Genomic DNA, 24,838 nt, shown 5'->3' with positions numbered 1-24,838 from the left:
ATGTTTCAATATCTGCTGAGATGAGGATTCCCCTCCCCCCTTAATGTTTAATAATGCTTCCCACATTCAAATAGACTACCTAATGTTAAATTATCCTTGCTTTGTTTAGATATATCATGGGATTGCAGAGTATTTTTGGTGCTTTTATTTGAGTTATATTGGCTTAAGAAAAAATCTTAGTTTCTTTCTCTATGTGCTCTGGAAAGTTTATACTAAATTGGAATTATAAAGAAAAATCGTTTCCTGTAAGATATGAAAGAATTCCACCTACGAAACTTTCAGAGGCGTCCTTCCTCAACTTCCTTAATTTCTCCCACTGTAATTAACCTGTGTATATACTTTTTTCCCTATCTCTTCTGGGCTTTATTTAGACTATTTATTATTTTTTTAATAACTATCCAGGATTTTGAAAAATTTTTGCAGAGATGAACAAAGAACATTTTTATAATTGTTCTAATTTTCTATCAGCTGTCATTCCCCAATCTGACTGCTAACTGTCTATAAAAGCTTTCTCCCATTGTTTAATCTTTTTCTCCTTCAAAGAACTAACGCTTGGACTTAACAGTTATATTTTTTATTTTTTCCAATTTTTATTTTCCAATTATTATTTTCTGCCTATATCCTTACAAATTATAATAATTTCTGAACTATTTTATAGTTTTTCCCCCCAATTCTTCAGTTGCTTATCTGATTTACTTTCACTTATTTCATAACTACCTAAGGCAGTGAATTTTCCTTTTAGCAAAACTTTATACATTATTTCATTTTTACTTTTAAATATACTGCAATTATTGTTTTGAATGAAACTGGACAATTTTTATGTACTATGAGCACTTGAAAATAAATTGTGGTACAGATTTTGACATAATTATTTTTTTCTTCTTCTTATTTTTTTTAATATATTTTATTGATTTTTTACAGAGAGGAAGAGAGAGGGATAGAGAGTTAGAAACATCGATGAGAGAGAAACATCGATCAGCTGCCTCCTGCACAACCCCCCGCTGGGGATGTGCCCGCAACCAAGGTACATGCCCCTGACCGGAATCGAACCTGGGACCCTCGAGTCCGCAGGCCGACGCTCTATCCACTGAGCCAAACCGGTTTCGGCCATTATTTTTTTCTTATTAACAGCTTTTATGATCTGACTTTTTCATACCTACGTGCCAAATATTAAGAGATAGGAGTCTCTTTTGTTACACCTGTTTTTATCTTTGTGCTTCCTCCATTTTCATTTTGATGGTTTGTTACTTGGTACAGTAAGATTCGCAGCAATTACATTTTCATTGTGGATTATACTCCATATGATTAAGTGCTCCTCTGTCTCATTTAATGCTTTAGTCATATTTTCTATTCACATGGTATTTTCTTTTTAATTATTTTTATTGATTTTAGAGAGGAAGGGAGAGGGATAGAGATAGAAACATCAATGATGAGAGAGAATCACTGATCAGCTGCCTCCTGCACACCCCCCACTGGGGATGGAGCCCGCAACCCAGGCATGTGACCTTGGCCGGAATCGAACCCAGGACCCTTCAGTCCACAGGCTGACGCTCCATCCACTGAGCCAAACTGGCTAGGGCCACATGGTATTTTCTATTCAACTCATTGTACTTTGTCTTTTTAAAATTATGTTGGTTTTAGTTGTGTTTTTAAAAAATATATATTTTTATTGATTTCAGAGAGGAAGGGGGAGAGGGGAAGAGGGGGAGGGAGGAAAGGAGAGGGAGAGGAAGAGAGGGGGGGGGGGAGAGAGAGAGAGAGAGAGAGAGAGAGAGAGAGAGAGAGAGAGACATCAATGATTAGAGAGAATCACTGTTTAGCTGCCTCCAGCACGCCCTCTTACTGGGGATCAAGCCCGCAACCTGGGCATGTGCCCTTGTCCATAATCGAACCCGGGACCCCTCAGTCCGCAGGCCGACGCCCTATCCATGAGCCAAACCAGCTAGGGCAGTGGTCGGCAAACTGCGGCTCGCGAGCCACATGCGGCTCTCGAGCCGCAGTTTGCCGCTCTGTTGACTAATGAGTTTGCCGACCACTGCCTTAGGGAAAAACACTTAAAAAACATTTTAATAATGCACTAATGTCTTTAACCTGAAGTCAAAACTTCTGGGTAAGGGTAATGCCTTAGCAGTGGTCGGCAAACTCATTAGTCCACATGCGGCTCGCGAGCCGCGGTTTGCCGACCACTGAGCTAGGGCTTGTTCTATTACTTTTGACTAAGGTTCTTATAAACTGAATTTAAATGCTTTCATTTGTGATTTGAGTATTTTCTATAAAACCACTAACAACACATAGAAGAATAAAAAAAATTTAAATCTGTTACCTGCACAAAATATCCTTAGCTGCTGGACTGGTGATATAAGTTGCAAATGAGTGGTAAACAGATCAACAAATGCTCCAGGATAAATAATGAAGAGAAAAATTCCAAAGCCATTAAATCGAACTTGTTCCCTAAGAAATTACATAAGAGAAAGAAATTTAGCACTAGTATTACACTTATAAAATTAATAATGTATGTAATTTTAGTACTTCCCACTGTAGTTCAAATTCTTACTTGAAAAACAAGTCTCTCTGGACAGTCAAAAAGTTATACCTACATATGTGATTATCTAGCTATCATTTATCTACATCTCATAATTTTATAATAACGTACATATTTGGTCATCTATGAAATTGCATTTTATAAAATGGCATTCTGAAATAGACTTTTAACTTGAAAATTCTTAGAAACCAATATGCTGAACAAATAGCTTGAAATTAGTCATATATATAAAGAAAAGTTTAATATTTCTATGAGAAACTAAATAAAAACCATTTTTAGGGTTTAGTCTGAATTATTTACTGAGGACACAGTAGAATATATAATTCAATACATTATCTAAATATTTATATTTGTCTTAGGTTTTATATTATTATTATTATTTTATTAATCCTTACCTGATATTTTTCCATTGATTTTTAGGAGTAGAAGGGAGGTGGAGAGAGAGAAACATCTATGCCAGAGAGACACATCGATTGGTTGCCTCCCACACACGCCCCAACCAAGGCCGAGGAATGAGCCTACAACCAAGGTATGTGCCTGCCCTTGACCAGAATCGGAACCCAGGACCCTTCAGTACGCAGGCTAACACTCTATCCACTGAGCCAAACTTGCTAGGGCTGTCTCTGCTATTATAAATGAAGGTAGAGGTTTATCTAAGTTTATTCATGTTAAACTAAGTACTGTTAAAAATGTATTATGCTCAGACTTTCCTTAGGAGAACTATATATCAATTCATCCTCTAAAAATGGAATTATACTTAACATCCTCATAAGACCAAATAGTAACTCTGAAAAAAGCACTATCTACATACACTGTGCTATCACTTAGTACTAAATATATCAGAGGACTGTATAATTCACTTTATCTTGGCAGTTGTGATTTTATTAAAAAAATTAACCACATTATACTGTGAATTATTAAACTGTTAATAACAATGCTTTTATATGTAAAACCCTAAGGGCTGCAAAGCTAAAAATGTAGAAGCAAAGGTGAGATTTTTAAAAAAGGCAGCCACCCGCTTAAACCACTACACAGCACATCTGTGTAGCAGTAAGTGCTCTGTCAAGATGAGGGTTTATTGCCAATCTATAGACTCTTGTTCATAAGCAAGTGGAAAGTAATAAGAAGTGATTAAGTCTTCTCATCAAAAACCTTTAATCAGGTCTATACACCGAAGGGATAAAACACATTCCCATTAGCATGTGTACTCCTTATGGCAGTAATTATCTGTGGGAGTGAAGGGGAGTTGTGACTCACCTTCTCGCCCATCATGATTTTATAGGTTTAGGAGCCTTTAACCCTTTGCACTCGCTTGCTTTTTTCTCGAGCTGCTAACCGATGCTAACCGTGTCGAGTCACACTCGACATCCGAGTGCAAAAGGTTAAAACAGTCAGCTATAATTATGATACATTTGGGTAGTCACAACAAAAAGAGGGCATGATACTTGAAGGAAGTCCCAGTTCTCACCCTCCCTTATCTTCTTCGGTGTTTCCAAAGGCTATGAAATTTGTTAATAAACCCAGAGCTTTCAATGTTCTTGCTCTAGTTAACAGAGGCCATGAGTTGAAGCAGGAAAGTATTTCAACTGATAAGCCAAAGAAAGTACTAAGAAGGCAATGCAAAGGTATCAGCCTGACCCAATGATGAATAGAAAGATTAGATTTCAGGATTAGATGAAAATCATGAAGCACCATGAGGATATAACCGTGCTGGTAGAGGGTAACGGACAGAAAGACGCAGGTTATAGCTATACATATGGTTAACTGAGCATATTCATCAATATATAAATCTCCTCTGCAAAAGAGAGGTACCTCAAAATAATAATTACAGATATACACTGGGTAGCATGCACAAAAAGAAAAATATCAAATGTAGCAGATTTTAGTAATAAAATCTCCTAAATGCAAGCTGCTTTGCATGTAGTAGGAATAAAAAGGTAAATATCATTACCTAATGGCTGCTATCCCGTGTCCAATTTCATGTACAACACCACTAATGAGGACTGCAGCGAAGAAATAGGTCAGTTGGTTGACGGGTAAATTTATACCAGGAACCTATAAATTTCATAGACACAAGGATAAGCACACACTTGGGTACCAAGAGAACATGATGTCCACTTTGTATTAAAGCTTAAACTTCAAAGCTGATAGTTCTATCAACGAAAAATAATGTGAATTATCAATGGTTCATTTTTTCATTTCTATCATAATAAAAGTAAAAACACCAGTCATTTTTTTTTTGAAGTAGGCAGCTTTTGAATTAAGCAAAATACCAATCGAAAGAGAACAGGAAACACCAGGTTAAAAAGCTGAAATTGTAGCTTCCTGTAGTTTTCACCACGGGAAAGAATTAGAGAGCCTGGCACAGTGCCAGGGGCCAGGGAGTGTGAAGCGACATTGAAGGAGTCAGCTGGAAGCCTGATTTGGGAATTCTGTTACAATTCCTAGTTCTTCCTCTATTCCTCTATATTGTTATTGCAGGGTTCCAAGTACTTATGTGAATAATATAGGATATCACCACCCCCATCAATGGATTTCCTTTTAGTATTCTCAACTTATATGAGAGTTGTTAATTAAAGGTAGTGTAATAAAGCGCCTTGTTGGTGTAGGAGTACTATACCCTCCATTACTTTGATTGCATCAGTTTGTGCAGAACATGGGTAGGAGCAAAGTGATACATAAATATTGTATTAAAATTGAAATTTAATGCAAAAGGTATGGCATCTGGAACATTCATACATATTAAGGATCTGTGAAGAATCACGAGTTGTCTTGTGCCCTAACTGGCTTGGCTCAGTGACTAGAGCAGGGGTCCTCAAACTTTTTAAACAGGGGGCCAGTTCACTGTCCCTCAGACCGTTGGGAGGGCCAGACTATAGTTTAAAAAAAAAACTATGAACAAATTCCTATGTACACTGCACAAATCTCATTTTGAAGTAAAAAAACAAAACGGCAAAAACACCTGCATGTGGCCCGCGGGCCGTAGTTTGAGGACGCCCGGACTAGAGCGTTGGCCTGCAGACCAAAGGGTCCTGGGTTCGATTCCAGTCAAGGGCATGAACCTTGGTTGCAGGCTCCTCCCCAGCCTGGGCCCTGGTTGGGGCTCCTGCAGGAGGCAAACAATCGATGTGTTTCTCTCACATCGATGTTTCTCTCTGACTTTCCCTCTCTCTTCCACTCTCCCTAAAATTCAATGGAAAAATATCCTCAGGTGAGGATTAACAACAACAAAAAGTTGTCTTGCAAACATGTGCTCCTAAGATGTTGTATAGGTATTCAGCATTGCATACACAAGGGAAGTTTGCGATTTAAGGGCTGCATGACAAATTATTTTATTTTATTTATTTTTTTTAAATATATTTTTATTGAGTTTTTACAGAGAGGAAGAGAGAGGGATAGAGAGTTAGAAACATCGATCATCTGCCTCCTGCACACCCCCACTGGGGATGTGCCCGCAACCAAGGTACATGCCCTTGACCGGAATCGAACCTGGGACCCTTGAGTCCGCAGGCCGACGCTCTATCCACTGAGCCAAACCGGTTTCGGCCAAATTATTTTATTTTTAAAAATATATATTTTTTATTGATTTTTTACATAGAGGAAGGGAGAGGGAGAGAGAGCTAGAAACATTGATGAGAGAGAAACATCAATCAGCTGCCAAGGTACATGCCCTTGACCAGAATCGAACCTGGACCTTTGAGTCCACAGGCCGACGCTTTATACACTGAGCCAAATCGGTTAGGGCTTATTTTATTTTTTAAATATACTTTTCATTGTTGATAGTATTACAGATATTTCCCATTTTCCCCTCCTTTAGCCCCCTCTAAATTATTTTTTTTAGATACCCAAGAATCTGCTCATAAGATAAATAATCACTCCCAAGTTATGTCAATTGTTAAGGAGAGATTCTATAAAATAGGCTAAGTGGGGCCCACCAGACATTAATACTATACTGAGCATCTATTTCTCACAGTCCAGGAGTCAGGACCCTGAAGGTATCCTTCTGGAGGAAATTCCTCCTTTCTATTATTAATTATTGTTTTAAATTAATTATAAAATATGTCTAAAGCAGGAAAACTTGAAAACTCAAAAGATAAAAAGAAGCCTATAATCTTGTTCCCAGAACACAAATAAAAAACCATTCTCAATGTTTTGATGCATGTCTTTCTATCTTTTCATGTACACATATTTTTTTAAATTGGGCTTTTATTATGAATACTAGAGCCCTGGTGCACAAAATTTGTGCACTGGTGGGCGGGGGCTCTCAGCCCAGCCTGCGCCCTCTCACAGTCCCGGAGCCCCATGATCGATCACCCTACAGAGGGAGGCCCCACCCACCCGCCGCAGCCTGCCGGCCGGTGGCCTAAGCCTCCCTCTGCAGGGCAATTATGGGGCGATGGCGGAGCCCCCTGACCAATCAAATTGCACCGGCCTTGGCTGGCCTGGGACCAGTGCATGTCATAGCGTGGTTGTCCAGACAGTCGTTTTGCTGTTTGGCCAGCTTATATGTTACGCTTTTATTATTATAGATGGTTTTAAAATCTGACCCTTTCTTTTAGTAGTTCCACAAAAATTTTTCCATGAGTATTTTCTGATTCAACATGTTTTTAACAGCTGCATTTTATTCTATGAAACAGATTGTTGGGCATTTAATTGTCTTAAAAGATTCTGCTTTTTTGTTTTGTTTTGTTTTGTTAATCCTCACCAGAGGATATTTTTCCATTGATTTTTAGAGAAAGTGGAAGGGAAAGGGAGAGAGAGAGAGAAACATCGATGTGAGAGAGACACATCGATTGGTTGCCTACTGCACACACTCAGATGAGGGCCAGGGAACCTGCACCAAAGTACGTGCCCTTGACGGGAATCGAACCCAGGACTATTCAGTCTGCAGGCTGATGCTCTCTATCCACTGAGCCAAACTGGCTAGGGCTAAGTTTCTGCTCTTATAAATACTATAATAAACATACTTTGACACATATATCCAACTATTTGGGGGAGATAAATTATTAGACAAGCATGGTTGGTTCAGGCTCCAGAGAAATATCACTTGGGTTATACCAGTGGTTGGCAAACTGCGGCTCGCGAGCCACATGTGGCTCTTTGGCCCCTTGAGTGTGGCTCTTCCACAAAATACCACGGCCTGGGCGAGTCTATTTTGAAGAAGTGGCGTTAGAAGAAGTTTAAGTTTAAAAAATTTGGCTCTCAAAAGAAATTTCAGCCGAAACCGGTTTGGCTCAGTGGATAGAGCGTCGGCCTGCGGACTCAAGGGTCCCGGGTTCGATTCCGGTCAGGGCATGTACCTTGGTTGCGGGCACGTCCCCAGTGGGGGGTGTGCAGGAGGCAGCTGATCGATGTTTCTCTCTCATCGATGTTTCTGACTCTCTATCCCTCTCTCTTCCTCTCTGTAAAAAATCAATAATAATAAAAAAAAAAAAAAGAAATTTCAATTGTTGTACTGTTGATATTTGGCTCTGTTGACTAATGAGTTTGCTGATCACTGGGTTAGACAGTCTGCCTCCATCACTAAATAGCTAAGTGACCTGGAGAAAATTCGATTATTTCCCCAACACTTCAATTTCCTCATCATTAAAATGGAAACAACCACATTTACATAAGACAGTAATTTTAAGGATTACATGAGATAATCCTTGTCCAATGTTTAAAATTATGCCTCACAGAGAGGGTAACAAATGCTATTATTACACAAAATCTAAAGGACTTTCATACATACCAAACTGCTAACAGCAGACACTTCCATAACTTGGGCAAGCTCATTTTATTCAAATCGGCAATTTGAGAGAAATACAAAGCATCCCGCCCTAGCCGGTTTGGCTCAGTGAATAGAGCGTTGGCCTGCGGACCAAAAGGTCCCAGGTTTGATTCTGGTCAAGGGCACGTACCTCGGTTGCAGGCTCCTCCCCAGCCCGGGCCCTGGTCAGGGCACGTGCAGGAGGCAACCACTCAATGTGTTTCTCTCACATCGATGTTTCTCTCTGTCTTTCCCTCTCTTCTACTCTCCCTAAAAAAAAAAACAATGGAAAAATATCCGCGGGTGAGGATTAAAAAAAAAAAAAAGCATCCCATTGTTTTGATGTATATTTCTTTGATCATTATTAAAGCTGTACTTTCCCCCTACTTTTGATCCCTGATAGGTCTTTTGAGAGTAGCCTATTCATGACTTGCCTATTTTTTTCTTTTAGAGTATTCATATTTTTCTTATTGATCTGTAAGATAACTTTGAATATTAATTATCAGTCCTCTGTAATACATCACAAATGTATTTACAAGTTTCTTTGCCTTTAGTTTTTTTATATATAAAAATGTTATGTAATCAAATCTATCCATATTCCTGTTTTCTGCCATTAGTTTTATGCTTATGTCTTCCTTATTCTGTGTTCACATAAACAGAAACCTGTTTTTTTCTTTTCAAGATCTTTTATGATTTCATGTTTTAATTTTAATTCATTTAATTTTAGTTTATTTTTGTGTACAACGGAGGACTTTCACTTTTAAGTCCCCTTTAGTAACTGAAGAGGAGATTCAAACCATGCTGCATGGACAGCTTTCTAAATTCATTAGTAATTCCAAGTGTCTTTTCCTTAGTTTTCATAATTATCCTTTTTGACATATACATAAAATTTCACTGAATGACAATCCCATAATTTATCCATTTGTATATTATATATTGTGGTTGTTTCCAGTTCTTCATAGTAATAAATAATATTAGGGAAAATACTACTTTTGATTAATACTACTTTTTTTCTATATTTAGGCCACTTATAATGCTGATTATGTAACGTCCTCTTTACCCAGACCCTACTCAGCATCTCTTTTCAAGAACATAAGTGGATCTTTTTCTACATACCAACTTCATTCCCATGTTGTAAGGCATCTTTCTGTTCAGATTAGTAGTTTCCTTTTCTCTGACCCCTTTCTAAATTTATGTACTGAAGATTAATTCTCAAGCATTCTCACTATATCACAAAGTATCCTGATTACTTTGCCTTTATGTCAAATAAATCAATAGGCTTGATCTAATATAATAGGACAGCAGTTTTCAACTGGTGTGCTTCAAGAATTTTTAAAACATGTAATACCTGAGTATTTAATCAGGGGCACTGACCTCTTCTCTTAGATTGCCAAATAAAAAAATGACAACAGCCGCCCTAGCCAGTTTGGCTCAGTGGATTGAGTGTTGGCCTGCAGGCTGAAGGGTCCCGGGTTCGATTCCAGTCAAAGGCATGTACCTCAGTTGCAGGCTCTATCCCCAGCCCTGGTTGAGGTGCATGTGGCAGGCAACCAATCAATGTATCTCTCAAATCAATGTTTCTCTCTTGTCTCTCCCCCTCCCTTCCACTCTCTCTAAAAATCAATGGAAAAATATCCTCAGGTGAGGATTAACAGCAACAAAAAAAATTATAACAGCCAACACAACAAAAGCTGCCTGGTGTGAATGCTCTGCCCTGAACCATATAAATAGGCCATATAATTGGGTTATATCTTATTGGTCATGTCACATAATAATGTTGAGTCTGACTGGTTAATTCTTGGCATCAGAAATCCTATATAATAAAGAGGTAATATGCAAATTAACCCTCACACCCTTACAAGATGGCCGCCTATGACCAGGCAGGCAGGGGGGTTAGTGAGGGACGACCAAACAACTGAACAAGCAGGCTGCATGGAGCGACCAGGCAGGCAGGGGCGTTAGTGAGGGACAACCAAATGACTGAACAAGCAGGCTGTGTGGGGCGACCAGGCCAGCAGGGGGTTAGTGAGGTCCGACCAAACAACTGAGCAAGCAGGCTGTGTGGGGCGACCTGGCCGGCAGGGGGGTTAGTGAGGGACGACCAAACGACTGAACAAGCAGGCTGTGTGGGGCGACCAGGCCAGCAGGGGGTTAGTGAGGTCCGACCAAACAACTGAGCAAGCAGGCTGTGTGGGGCGACCAGGCCGGCAGGGGGGTTAGTGAGGGACGACCAAACGACTGAACAAGCAGGCTGCATGGGGCAACCAGGCCAGCCAGGGGGTTAGTGAGGGATGACCTAACAACTGATTATTTCAATTAAGGGGTGGGGTGTTTAGGCTGGTGGGGGACAGTAAGAGGTGACTAGTCCGGTAGGGGGGCAGTGAGGGGCTACTAGGCTGGCGGGGAGGGGCAGTTGGGGGGACCAGGCCAGCAGGAGGGGGGCAATTAGGGGCGACCAGATCAGCAGGGGGGGCCAGTAAGGGGTGACCAGGCCGGCAGGGGGGGGGCAGTTAGGAGCGACCAGGCCAGCAGGGAGGGGGCAGTTGGGGGCGACCTGACCAGCAGGGGGCGGGTCAGTTAGGGACGATCAGGCTGGCGGGGGGGGGGGCAGTTAGGGGCAACTAGGCAGGCAGGCAGGTGAGCGATTAGGAGCTAGCAGTCCAGTATTGTGAGAGGGCAGTTGGACATCCCCCAAGGGGTCCTGGATTGGAGAGGGTGCAGGCTGGGCTGTACAAATTTCGTGCACCGGGCCTCTAGTACTTATATACAAGTATAGGCACCTGATTTTTTTAAAGTTACTTTGGAGCAAAAGGGTAGGTAATTATTATTATTATTTTGGTAAATCAATCAAAATTATACTTATTTTTTTGCCAAATTGTAAAAAAAGTATCTTTTGGTGTGCCGCAGAATTTTAGTAATCATTGGTGTGTGCCACGAGATGAAAAAGGTTGAAAATTGCTGCAATAGGACATTGGTTCTTTCTCTTTATTATTTTATAGATGTAACAATGAGATAAGGTAAGGATCTGAGCATGTGATTATACCAACAGATGGTAGGACTTATTTGCTAGCAATAGTACGCAACTGCCCATCTGTCTTGGCCGTGATCAAACAGGGTATTAGATGTACCAGAATACTGATCTCTCAACAACAGAGTGCCAGGTTTTGGGGAATTAATACTGAACCAGACTGTACGGAATTATAAAGTAAACAGAAAGTATGTTCTCTAAGCTACCAGAGCTCATATCAAAGTCAGGAGATAATAACATTCTTAAACGTATACATAGATATGCACGGCGAACTACAGAGGGCAGTTGACTTCTTGCTTGTTCCAAAGCATGACTCTGAGCTCTATGAATAAAATGAAAAGCAAAAAGAAGAAATTATTTCTTCTTTGCATAACATTTTGCCATTCTAATCCTAGCAGGCAGAAAGGACAATGGTTATATTTTCTCCAAATCTACTTCTTTCTCTACTATTCTCTTCTTGGCAAACAATAACTAATTGAATATCCCCAGAGTTATCCTAAACTCTCCCTTCTTTAGCCTCACATTCAATTAATGGCCAAGGCCTGAGAACTCCACTCCAATAGATACCTTGAATCTACCCCCTTCATTCTACTTAACACTAATTTAGTTTAGATCTTTATCACTTCTAACATGAATATTCCAACTGCCCTCTTAAATGGTTTCCCCATCTCACCTACTTTGGTTCATTTTGCATAGACCTGTTATCTATAGGTAAAATCAAAACTTCTTAGAATGGCCCTTCATAACCCAGACCCTACCTATATCTCCCATCTTATCTCCTGTACCATACACCTTCCGCCATATACCTCCTAGACATGTCAAAGTTACTTTATAGAAGTACTGGTCTTTCTTAAGGGAGTAGAGTATGATGGCTCTGAGGTCAGTGGTGGATGAGTGATGGAGGCCCCCCCCCCCAATTTACTAGCTGTGACCATAGGCAAGTGACTTAACATCTCTGTGCCTTGGTTTTCTCATCTGTGAAACGTATCTCCAGATTGTTATAAGAATAAAATAAAACGGGCACAAAAACCTCACACAGGAAGCACTGCATATCAACTAGGTTTTATTATTACTATTATTATTTCCTTCACCTTTCCATGTTATATGGTTTCCTCTGTTACTGAGATGCTCAATTGCCATCTTCCTTTCTCAGGCTATGTGGATTCTCTTCACCCTTCCCTTGAAGCACTCCTCTATTCTCTCCCCAGCGGCAGGCCCATCTCAGCACGCCTTCTCTCTGTTCCCACTGCACCTTCTGCTCTGTCCAACTGTAGCATAAGCATAGCAGCTCTCCCTCTAAACTAAAACCTCCATGACTGCTAGGAATGGATTTTGTTCCCTGTATAAGCAGGACTCAACACAGGCCCAAGAGGCAGAATACACACATTAAATGTTTGCTGAAGAAATAAGTCATCTCTTCCAAGACCTCACCTGGAAAATTAACTTCTTTTAACCTCTAAGAAAGAGCTATTACCATAGGGGAGTGTCTTTTTAAAAAAAATGCATTTTTATTGATTTCAATAAATCAATAAAAGGGAGAGGGAGAGAGAGACAGAAACATCAATGATGAGAGAGAATCACTGATCTGTTGCCTCCTGCATGCCCCCCCACTGGGGATCGAGCCCGCAACCCGGGCATGTGCCCTTGACCGAATCGAACCCGAGACCCTTTAGTCTGCAGGTCGATGCACTATCCATTGAGCCAAACTGGCTAGTGCGTAGGAGAGATTCTTTATCATTCGCTATAAATGACTTCTAAATTTTCCCATAGTGACCCAGCCTATAGAAGCCACAAAGAGATGAGTTTTTTAAAAAAAATCTGTCACTAACTCTTAAACAGTCTATTCCGTTAATAAGAATATGATTAAACCCTAACCGGTTTGGCTCAGTGAATAGAGCATCGGCCTGCAGACTGAAGGCTCCCAGGTTCAATTCCGGTCAAGGGCATGTACCTTGGTTGCGGGCACATCCCCAGTGGGGGGTGTGCAGGAGGCAGCTGATCGATGTTTCTCTCTCATCGATGTTTCTAACTCTCTATCCCTCTCCCTTCCTCTCTGTAAAAAAATCAATAAAATATATATTTTAAAAAAAGAATATCATTAAAAACATAACATACCTGACTCATGGAAATGAAAACTATAAATTAAAAATTTTGAAATAAAAGTTAGCCAATGGAAAATCACTCTTCCAAACTCTAGAGCAGGAATTAATAAGGTATATAGGCTTACAGAAGTGCTTTAAAATGAGAATTATTATAGAGATCTTAAATCACCATGCTTGTTCTTTTATAGTAACAATCATTTAACATCTCAAGACAACACATATTAAATCAAAACCTGTGTAATGTTGACAGTCTTAATGATGGTCCATTTGTTCTGTTACCTCTATTATCGCTGCTACTACATATTGCAGCAAATTCTTTGCTATATTCTTACTAATGTTTTTGTTTAGGGGGATAATTTGAGAAATCATGCAACTTTTATTTTCATATTTATATTACAGATAGGAGTTATGCTATCCAAAAGAAATATCTTATATCTATGCTTCAAAAGTTACTTAAAGCAAAAAGAAGGCACTTACCACAACTTGTAGCACTTGTTCGTTGTGAAGTGAGGAGGAGGAGGAAGAGGAAGAGGAGGAAGAAGAGGAGGAAGAGGAAGAAGAGGAGGAGGAAGAGGAAGAAGAGGAGGAAGAATAAGAAGTGGAAGAGTCAGCCATCATTTGTGCTAAAGTCTGCATCAACGTTTTCCCCAGGAGAAAAAAAGAGCTAAACATGGCAATTACGCCAAACACCATTCCAAAATTGAACCTGTTAAGAGGAAAAAATTGTGTAAGTGTACAATTCTTCATCATTCATGGGCTAAAAAATTCATTGACCAGGCACATTTCATAGCTTCAAAATGTGTAAAAAATTCCAGTACCCCTATCTCTTTTTTCTTATCTGAACTCCGGATCTGTAATTGAAGCACAGGCTCTAGTCTATCTAAGCTGTTCTAATAACTTACATTTCTCTCATAACTGAAGCGGCTGAATATTCTTTCCAATAAAAAATTTTGTTTCCTGTCTTTTGCTCACTTACATAGCATTGTTTTTGCTCTTGTTCTCATATAGTTATGAAAGTTCTTTTGACATTATATAGACATCCATTTTTTTTATCCATTCTTTTTTATTTACTGATTCTATTATTTGCATCTTATTTTAGCTATATTTTGTGATGAGCTTAAATACTAACATGCTAAAATTTAATTATAGTTTTTTTCTTTTACTGTTTTAATAATTAGAAGTTATCCTTATATCTATTACATTTTCTAACTTTTTGATAAGTTGTATTTTTCAAGGAACTTGTCTATTTCATCTAAATGGTTAAATTTGTAGGCATAGAATTGTTCAAAATAGTTTCATTTTTTAAAATGTCTACAGGATCTGTACTAATGTTCCATTTTTCAATTCTGATCTTTAGTCACGTGTGTGATCTTTTTTTCTTGATCAGTCATGGTAGGGGGTTTATCAATTTTATTAATCTTTTCAAAGAACCAAATTTTTGGTTTTACTGATTTTATCTATGATATACTTTTTACTTCACTGATTTCTGCTCTTTATTACTTCCTGCTTTTTATTTTCTTTGCTTTGATTTGCTGGCGTATTTACCGCTTTTCGATGATCTATTTACATTTAGCACTACTCCATTTGGAGCTAAATTTTTAACAAAAAGCAATTTAGACAATGGCCCCCAAACACCCATATTAGAAATTCTCTCAACTACAAAACCTGTCTGTCTCTAGGGTATTCCAGAGATTATCGGAAACCCTTTAACCATAAACGCTATATATTCCATGATTTTTAATTTTTTTAACTAAATAAGTATGCTTGGCATTGCAAGGGGGCTCCAGGACCCCAACACTGCAATCTGGCTAGCCATTTTCCCACGTGGTTTGTGCATATGCCTTACTGGTTGTTAAATGTTTTTAAAATCCTCCTCCTGGAGGAATATCACAAAAAAAAAGTATAAGGGAAAACATGCAGACTTTTGGGCATCCTATGACTCCCAGGACCTATGTTCCTATGTGTGATGATGGGGGAGAGAATTCTCCAGGATTACCTTCCTGATGAAAAAGGCTCCATAGGTTTTTTGCTTTTCTATTAGTGTACAATGTACAGAATAAAGTGAGCAAGTCTAAAGTGTACAGCTCACTGAATTTTTACATATGTGCACCCGTGTATCTACCATCCAGATGAAGATATAGAACCTTGCCCTGGCTGGGTGGCCCACTTGCATGGAGCAGTGTCCCAGGCACCAAAAGGTTGTGGGTTCGATTCCCAGTTGGGGCACATACATAGGTTGCAGGTTTAATCTCCGATTAGGGCATATATAGGAGACAATCAATCGATAGTTTTCTCTCACATCGATGTTTTTCTTTCTTTCTCTCTCAATCTCTCCCTTCCTCTCTCTCTCAAATCAATAAAACCACATCTCTGGGTGAGGATTTTAAAAAAATAAAAATATAGAATCTTGATTTTTAATGTATGCAAAAGCACAATGATGCAATCTCCTAAGTTTATATAAAACCCGAAAATGTCTACACTGTCAACATTTTAAAACTCAGGAGCTTGGAATATGATGGAAACAGTTCCATTAACAAGCATTTCTCATGATCACAATGACTAATTTAAACCAAAAAAAGAAAAAGAAAACGAAGCATACCATTGGTAAAGCATCCTTGCTTTCCGCCGTCCCCAACTATAAAAGGCACGATTGAAAACAGCCGTTTGCCATCTTATGTGAAAAGGGGAGATGCTCAAGCCATTGTTTTCCAGCCAGTCTTCATAAGAATGCTTAAAATACACAGATGACTAAAAGAGAAAGAAACGTTCCACGCCATTCAATTTTGAAGAACAATTTATCATGGTTAAGAAAATAAAAAATTGCTCTTTTCTACAGGAAAGCAAGATACTGACTGCTCAAATGCCCATAATGTTACAGCTTTATGTTCAGTCCTCAGTTAAAGGAAAGGCCTCACGTTAGCTGGTCTGCTGAAGTTAGGGTCGGGCAAAGTAGAGCCCGTGGGCCAAATCTGGCTACAGCCTGTTTTTGCACTGCCTATGAACTAAGGATGGTTTTTATCTTTCAGAGATTGTACAAAGACAGCAACAACAACCAAATAAGAATATGCAACACCCTGTGTGGCCCACAAAGCCTAAAATAGTATCGGACCCTTTACAGAAAAAGTTTGCTGACCTCTGCCGAGAACAGCGTGGTCCAAATAGAAATATGTGAGCCACAAATGCCGGCCACAATTCAATTTATATAATTTTAAATTTCCTTGTAGCCAATATTTAAAAAGTTGTAATTAATTTAAATACATTTTCAACTCAAATCAATATAAAAAATAGTGTATTGGGTCAGTGGTCGGCAAACTGATTAGTCAACAGAGCCAAATATCAACAGTACAACGATTGAAATTTCTTTTGAGCCACAATTTTTAAACTTAAACTTCTTCTAATGCCACTTCAAAATAGACTCGCCCAGGCCGTGGTATTTTGTGGAAGAGCCACACTCAAGGGGCCAAAGAGCTGCATGTGGCTCTCGAGCCGCAGTTTGCCGACCACGGTACTGGGTGACATCAGAGGAATGGTAGCATGAGAGATCCCTTTGGTCTTTCCCCTTGAAGTTTCAACAATTTCAACAAAGGACTCCCTGCTCAACGCACAAACATGTCTGAGAAACCACACGCTGAAACATCTAAAAGGTGGGCAAGTGGGAGCAAACTGGGAAGGCTAGAAGGGAAAAAGCTGAGACTAGCCACGGACGCAGCCCTGCAGCTGGGAACTCACAAAGGGGCTCAGCGTGGAGAGGGAAGGAAGCAGGTTGTGGCCGGCACTCCCTTCCGTCAAGAAAAGCAGAGATTTAATGAGCATTCCTGCAGGTGCAGACAGTACAAGCTGCAGCTGAGCCCAGTGACCTGCACAGGGTCTGGTGGAGAGGGGGAGGGGGTGGTATGGGGTGGTGTGTGTATGTGGGGGGGGGTGTGGGGGGTGTGTGTGTGGGGGGGGGCAGGGATGTCAGGGGGCGCTGAACAATGCAAAGGTTCACTGGTTGGCACTGACAGGAGGGCAAAGCAACGAAAGAGGTGGCCGGGTTCCCCCACATCACCCCACTGCCATGCACTGTGGCTACACTGCCAGCAGCATATGGCTGCAGGGAACAGCATATGGCTACAGGGAACAGCACTGGGAATAAATAAATGGATAAATTCCTAGAAATATGTAACTTTCCTAGACTGAATCATGAAGAATTAGGAAACTTAAATACATCAGTCAACAGTGAGGAAATTGAAACAATTATCAAAAACCTCCCCCAAAATAATAGTTCAGGACCAGGTGGCTTTGTTTTGAATTCTACCAAACATTCAAAGATTTGATACCTATCCTTCTCAAACTCCTCAAAAAAATTGAAGAAGAGACGATACTTCCTAACACATTTTATGAGGCCAACATAACCCTGATATCAAAACTTGGCAAGGATAACACAAAAATAGAAAACTACAAACCAACATATCTGATGAATACAGATGCAAAAATCCTAAATAAAATACTAGCAAATTGAATACAACAATACATAAAAATAACAAAACATCATGATCAAGTAGGGTTCATTCCAGGGCACAAGGATGGTTCAACATATGCAAATCAGTCAATGTAATACAGCACACTAACAAATCAAAGGATAAAAATCAGATGATCTTATCAATAGCTGAAGGAAAAGCATTTGATAAGATACAGCATCGATTTATGACTAAAACATTCAATAAAATCAGTACGGAAAGAAAGTACCTCAACATAATAAAGACCATACACTGAGTGGCCAGATTATGATGATCTCTGAACGCATAATAATCTGGTCACTCTGTAGACTGACCACAGAGTTGGGATTTTAAAATAAGATTTTTCCATGTATAAGAACTGCATTGTGGGTAGTTAGAAAGAAGCAGAGAACTTACAAACCAGAGGCTGGGGGCTACTATCTCCTGGTCCCTTGACATATCAAGATTTGCAAGCTTTCCCTTATCCATAAGTACACTGAGTGGCCAGGTTATTATGCGTTCAGAGATCATAACAATCTGGCCACTCAGTGTATATGACAAACCCTCTGCTAATATACTCAATGGTGAAAAACTGAAAGTTTGTCCTCTAAAATCAGAAACAAGACAAGGATGTCCGCTCTCACTACTCTTATTCAACACAGAACTTCAAAATAAACAAAAAATAAAAACAAACTATTACAGCCCAGGCAGCATGGCTCAGTGGTTGAGCATCAACCTATGAACCAAGAGGTCAAAGTTCGGTTCCCAGTCAGGGCACATGCCCAAGTTGCAGGCTCCATTCCCAGTGTGGGGTGTGCAGGAGGCAGCCAATCAATGATTCTCTCTCATCACTGATGTTTCTCTCTCTCCCTCTCCCTTCCTCTCTGAAATTAATAAAAATATTTAAAAAACTATTAGAAACAATAAACAAATATAGTAACGTTACAGGATACAAAATCAATGTACAAAATCACTGCATTCCTATATACTAACAATGAAATTTCAGAAAAAGAAATGAGAAAAGCTTCTTTTTGCAATTGCAACTGAAGGAATAAAATACCTAGGAATAAATTCAACAAAGGATGTGAAGGAACTATATACTTAAAATTAGAATACATTATTATTTTTTTGATTTTTTTACAGAGAGGAAGGGAGAGGATAGAGAGTTAGAAACACTGATGAGAGAGAAACATCAATCAGCTGCCTCCTGCACACCCCCTACTGGGGATGTGCCCACAACCAAGGTACATGGTCGGAATCAAACTTGGGACCCTTCAGTCTGCAGGCCGACGCTCTATCCACTGATCCAAAACGGTTAGGGCTACAATGCATTATTAAAGATTGAAAAAGACATGATAAAATGAAAAGATATTTCATGTTCATGAATTGGAAGAATCAACAGTTAAAATGACCATATTATCCAAAGCAATATATAGATTTAATGTAATCCCCATCAAAATTCCAATGTCATTTTTAAAAGAAATAAAACAAAAAATCATCAGATTTGTATGGAACTACAAAAGACCCGGAATAGCTAAAGCAGTCCTGAGATAAAAGAACGAACCTGGCCCTAGTTGATTTGGCTCAGTGGACAGAGGGTCGGCCTGTGGACTGAAGGGTCCCAGGTTTGATTACCGTCAAGGGCAGATGCGGGGCTCGATCCCCAGTAGGGGGCGTGCAGGAGACAGCCAATCAATGATTACCTCTCATCATTGATGTTTCAATCTCTCTCTCCCTTTCTATCTGAAATCAATAAAAATATAGCAAAACAAAACAAAAAGAACGAATCTGGAGGTATCACACAATCTGACTTCAAATTACACTTCACGACAAAGATAATCAAGACAGCATGATACTGGCAGAAAAACAGAAACACAGACCAATGGAACAGAAGTGCGAGCCCATAAATAAAACCACATGTGTATGGGCAAATAATTGTTTACAAAGGAGCCAAAAATACACAATGAAAAGAAAGTCTCTTCAATAAATGGTGCTGGGAAAATTCGAAAGCCACAGGCAAACAAAAGAACTAGACTACAGCTTATCCCCATGTACAAAAATTAATTCAAAATGGATCAAAGGCCTAAATATAAGATCTGAAACAATAAATTACATAGAAGAAAACATAGGCTCTAAACTCATGGACCTTGGTCTTAGAGAAGATTTTATGAGTTTGACCGCCAAAGGCAAGGGAAGTAAAGGCAAAAATAAATGAATGGGATGATATAAAACTAAAAATCTTCTGCACAGCAAAAGAAACAAAAAGGCAACCAACTGAATGGGAGATCGTATTTACAAACAGCAGTTCCAACATGGGGTTAATATCCAAAATATATACATAACCATACAACTTAACACCAAACAAACAAACAAACAATAAAAAAAAATGAGCCCAGCCCTAGCCGGCTTGGCTTAGTGGCTAGAGCTTTGTCCTGCGGACTGAAGGGTCTCAGGTTTGATTCTGGTCAAGGGCATATGCCTGGGTTTCAGGCTCGATCCCCAGTAGGGGGCGTGCAGGAGGCAGCTGATCAATGATTCTCATCATTGATGTTTCTATCTCTCTCTTCCTCTCTTAAATCAATAAAAAAATATTTTTAAAAAATGAGCCCAGCAGTGGTTGAGCATCGACCCATGAACCAAGAGATCCTCGGTTTGCTTGCCGTCAGGGCACATGCCTGGGTTGCAGCGGGCTCAATCCCTGGTGGGGCTTGCAGGAGGCAGCCAAAAGATGTCTCTCTCTCATCCATGTTTCTCTCTCTCTCCCTCTCCCTTCCTCTCTCTTTAAAATTAATAAAAACATTTAAAAAATAAAAAGCCGAAACCGGTTTGGCTCAGTGGATAGAGCGTCGGCCTGTGGACTCAAGGGTCCCGGGTTCGATTCCGGTCAAGGGCATGTGCCTTGGTTGCGGGCGCGTCCCCAGTGGGGGGTGTGCAAGAGGCAGCTGATCAATGTTTCTAACTCTCTATCCCTCTCTCTTCCTCTCTGTAAAAAATCAATAAAATATATTTAAAAAATAAATAAAATAAAAATAAAAATAAAAATATAGGCAGAGGACCAGAGCAGACACTTCTCCCAAGAAGATATACAAAGACCAACAGATATATGAAAAGGTGCCCAACATTACTAGCTATTAGGGAAATGCAAGTCAAAACTACGAGATACCACCTCCGCCTGTTAGAATGGCTATTTATCAGCAAGACAAATAATAACAAGTGTTGGAGAGGTTGTGGAGGAAAAGGAACGGTCTTTCACTGCTAGTGTGAATGGAAACTGGTATAGCCACTACGGAAAACAGTATGGAGCTTCGTCAAAAAATTAATAGATACCATATGACCCAGCAATCCCTCTTCTGGGTATCTACCCCAAAAATTTGAAAACATTTATTTGCATAGATATATGCACCCCTATGTTCACTGCAGCACTAATCACGGTGGCCAAGACAGGGAAACAATCAAAGTGTCCTCTGATAAATGATTGGACAAATAAGATGTGGTACATATATAATATGGAATACTACTCAGCCAGAAGAAAAGATGAGCCACTGCCATTTGCCACATGGATTGAGATTATGCTAAGCGAAATAAATCAGACAGAAAAAAGCTAAGAACCATATGATTTCACTCATATGTAGGATATAAAACAGCACCATCGCCGAAACCGGTTTGGCTCAGTGGATAGAGCGTCGGCCTTCGGACTCAAGGGTCCCAGGTTCGATTCCGGTCAAGGGCATGTACCTTGGTTTCGGGTACATCCCCAGTAGGGGGTGTGCAAGAGGCAGCTGATCGATGTTTCTCTCTCATCGATGTTTCTAACTATCTCTCTCTTCCTCTCTGTAAAAAATCAATAAAATATATTTAAAAACAAACAAACAAAACAACAAAAAACTTATCTAAAACCATCTTGAGCTCAGTAACTTCTCTTACATTCTTTAGGGTTGCCAGGATAGCTGCTTAAATACAGCCTAACAAGAGTTTTATTTTTAGGCAAGTTTGAAGTCCTTCAGTACAGATTTTGGATAATGTAAGTTTATTTTATATACATGGACTCCTATTACCTCAGTTACAGAAAGTACAGTTAGTATTTTGTCCTATCAATGCCCATCCATTTGAGAAACTTATCTGTCTCTAGAAGAATATTTCACCCCTATCACAGTCATAAAAAATGACCTGAGACTGAATATAGGCATCTATTGGCCTTTGGATCTGTAATGTTCTCTGCTCTCAATCTTCAGGTGAAGTTTCTGAAACCTGCTTGTTTTCCAAGACTTTTACAGAGAGGAAGGGAGAGGGATAGAAAGCTAGAAACATCGATGAGAGAGACACATCGACCAGCTGCCTCCTGCACACCCCCTACTGGGGATGTGCCCGCAACCAAGGTACATGCCCTTGACCGGAATCGAACCCGGGACCTTTCAGTCCGCAGGCCGACGCTCTATCCACTGAGCTAAACCAGTTTTGGCTTCCAAGACTTTTAAAGGAGACTGACACGCCACTAGAGAAGATGTCCACAGAGGAAATCCTAAAAGAAACAAGGGTGTAACAGCAGAACAACAACTCCCTGAAACAGAGGAGTTGAAGGTACAGACTCCCAAAGCTCTGAGGTCTTTGCATTCCCCGGGCAGATACGATGAATAAGATGTTTTTTGCTCAAGGAATAATGGTCTTTTAAGCCAGTGGCTGTTACTGAAACTAAAATGCCATCCTGATCACCTCACACACTTGACCAAAGACTACGGAGGTTTGAAAAATCCCTTTTATTTTGGACTTCTGTCACACATGCAGCATGAAGAAACCATGTGGCTTTGCTTTTGTCTAAACAACAAAATCAGTTTAAAGAAGTAGTCTGTATTGCTTATGACATGCATGTGCAGATGAAGCACGGAATCCTGTGAAGATGGAGTCTGATTCTATAGTCCAGAGATGAGGACTGAGATCCTACATTTCTGAGAAGCTTCCAGATGATACAGGTGCTGCTGGTCCTTGAACCTCAGGTTGAGTGGATGTACTAATGCAATCTTCTCTACTATATCAGGAAATCTTTGCTATCATTCCCTCTACTTTAAAGATGAAGAAACTGAAACACAAAAGACTATTCTGCCCAACAGTCTCACAACCACTGGGAAGTGGAAGAGCCCAATCCTGGATCTAAAGGACTCCACTGTGTAACCTCCTCACTTTGCAAGTTCAAATGCAACAAAGTAGAACACGTATTTAATTTTACTATTAAGCCTAAAACACAAACGAAACTATTTAAGACGATATTCATGACATGGTTTTACTATTCGTAATTAACATTTTGATTAAACATTTGAGAATCTATATTATTTTATTCCACACAGAGCTACCCCCACCCTCCAATATTCAATTCCAAAAGGCTGCTCCAAGCATGTGGTCAAATGGTCATAATTTTTGCTACCCTTTCCAAATAACTGGAGAATGGACCATGTACCCAGAGAGTGTGTGTGAGGGGATAATCAATGTGAAGAAGGGGGTGGAGGATGCAAATTGGAATACGATTAGTCAGAATTCTAAATCCTTGCTACTAAGTATTTATTACTTTGAAGTATAAGCTGTAGCCTAGGAAACATTTGCGGCGCTTGGGAACTGGTTGGAGACACAGAACCTTAGGCCCCGCCCCAGACCGGATGAATCAGAATGTACATTTTAACCGGAACCCCCGATGACCGTGTGTACTTTGACGTTTTAGACGTAAATCACAACTTGACTTAGATTCACTCCAATACCAGGATCTCTAGGGGGTCGTGGCCTCAAAGACAATGGGGGTAACAATGCCTTTCCTATGCGGACATTTTCAACCCTGGGGCACTGCCGCTGATTAAGGCAGTGCCCCGGCCCTCCCAAGACCACTACCATCGCCTCCAGGGCTGGACCCGAAGGCTGCGGGGTGCCGCCCCGCAATGCGACTGCGGCTGCTGCGCAGACCGCCACACCCCTCCCGCGCGGCCCGCCAAAATGTACCCCACGGGCCCGGGCACCACGCGGAAGGCCGCACGTGGACACCCGCCGCGCGGCTTGCAGACCGGGAAACGCGAGGTAGAAGAGAAAAAGCCTCGGGTCGTGCGCCCCAGTCCTGGGTCCCGCGGACCCGAGGCCCTCACCTTCAGCACCAAATCGGTCAGGTAGACGGCAGTCCAGCCGCCCACCACCACCACCACCAGCGACACCGGAATCATGGCAGCGACGGGGGCAGCGGAGGACAGGCGAGCCCCGGCGTCCTCCTCCCTGCGAGCCGTGCAAGGAACCGAAGGCGCGATGCCTACAACCACACCATCTGCGCAGGAACAAGCCGGCCACCGGCTCCTTTCTCGCGATGGCGCTGTTTCCCCCCGGCCTTTTCCGGTTAAGCACGGACCGACGCATGCGCGCCGGAAAAGGAGGCGGGGGCTTATTTTTGTGGGACACTTGCGCGCCGACGTCCCGGCAGCTGTTCGGCGGCGGCTGCCGGCCCTCCAGTGATTTCTTAGGCTTTGTCCCTCCCTGCTGTCTGCTCATGTTCTCTGGTTCCAGCCTAGGGTTTCCTGTTGCTTTTTAATCTAGTGAGGGTTTGGGGTCACCTGAAGTAATAATCGCCCCCACCTCCCAGATCAGGTTATAGGTATCCAGATTTAAGTGACTTTTATTTGTTCTTTTTATTGAAGTGTCATTTGCATTTAGTGAAATCATAATACAGAAGACAACTGTCCATTTCATTGAGTTCTAATAAGTTTTATTTGTGTGCCCTAATAAAAATAAAGAACAGCCGAAACCGGTTTGGCTCAGTGGATAGAGCGTCGGCCTGCGGACTCAAGGGTCCCGGGTTCGATTCCGGTCAGGGGCATGTACCTTGGTTGCGGGCACATCCCCAGTGGGGGGTGTGCAGGAGGCAGCTGATCGATGTTTCTCTCTCATCGATGTTTCTAACTATCCCTCTCTCTTCCT

The 24,838-nt window shown here is 40.8% G+C and overlaps 1 protein-coding gene across 1 annotated transcript in view; it reads right to left on the bottom strand.

Moving 5' to 3' along the window:
* The window catches only part of MBTPS2 (membrane bound transcription factor peptidase, site 2), a 52,105-nt gene extending 27,846 nt beyond the window's left edge, over window positions 1-24,259 (bottom strand). The window contains exons 1-5 of the mRNA XM_008154574.3: window positions 24,019-24,259; window positions 16,021-16,169; window positions 13,899-14,127; window positions 4,494-4,597; window positions 2,324-2,451 (exon numbers count right to left, since the gene is read on the bottom strand). Of these exons, the coding sequence (XP_008152796.1) occupies window positions 2,324-2,451; window positions 4,494-4,597; window positions 13,899-14,127; window positions 16,021-16,169; window positions 24,019-24,093 (685 nt within the window). The 5' untranslated portion in view covers window positions 24,094-24,259. The remainder of the gene's footprint in view (window positions 1-2,323; window positions 2,452-4,493; window positions 4,598-13,898; window positions 14,128-16,020; window positions 16,170-24,018) is intronic.
* Between the last annotated feature and the right edge of the window lie 579 nt (window positions 24,260-24,838).

This window comes from Eptesicus fuscus, chromosome 1 (assembly GCF_027574615.1).
Source record: "Eptesicus fuscus isolate TK198812 chromosome 1, DD_ASM_mEF_20220401, whole genome shotgun sequence".
NCBI classification, from domain to species: Eukaryota; Metazoa; Chordata; class Mammalia; order Chiroptera; family Vespertilionidae; genus Eptesicus; species Eptesicus fuscus.
This window is presented reverse-complemented; position numbering and strand designations above follow the sequence as displayed.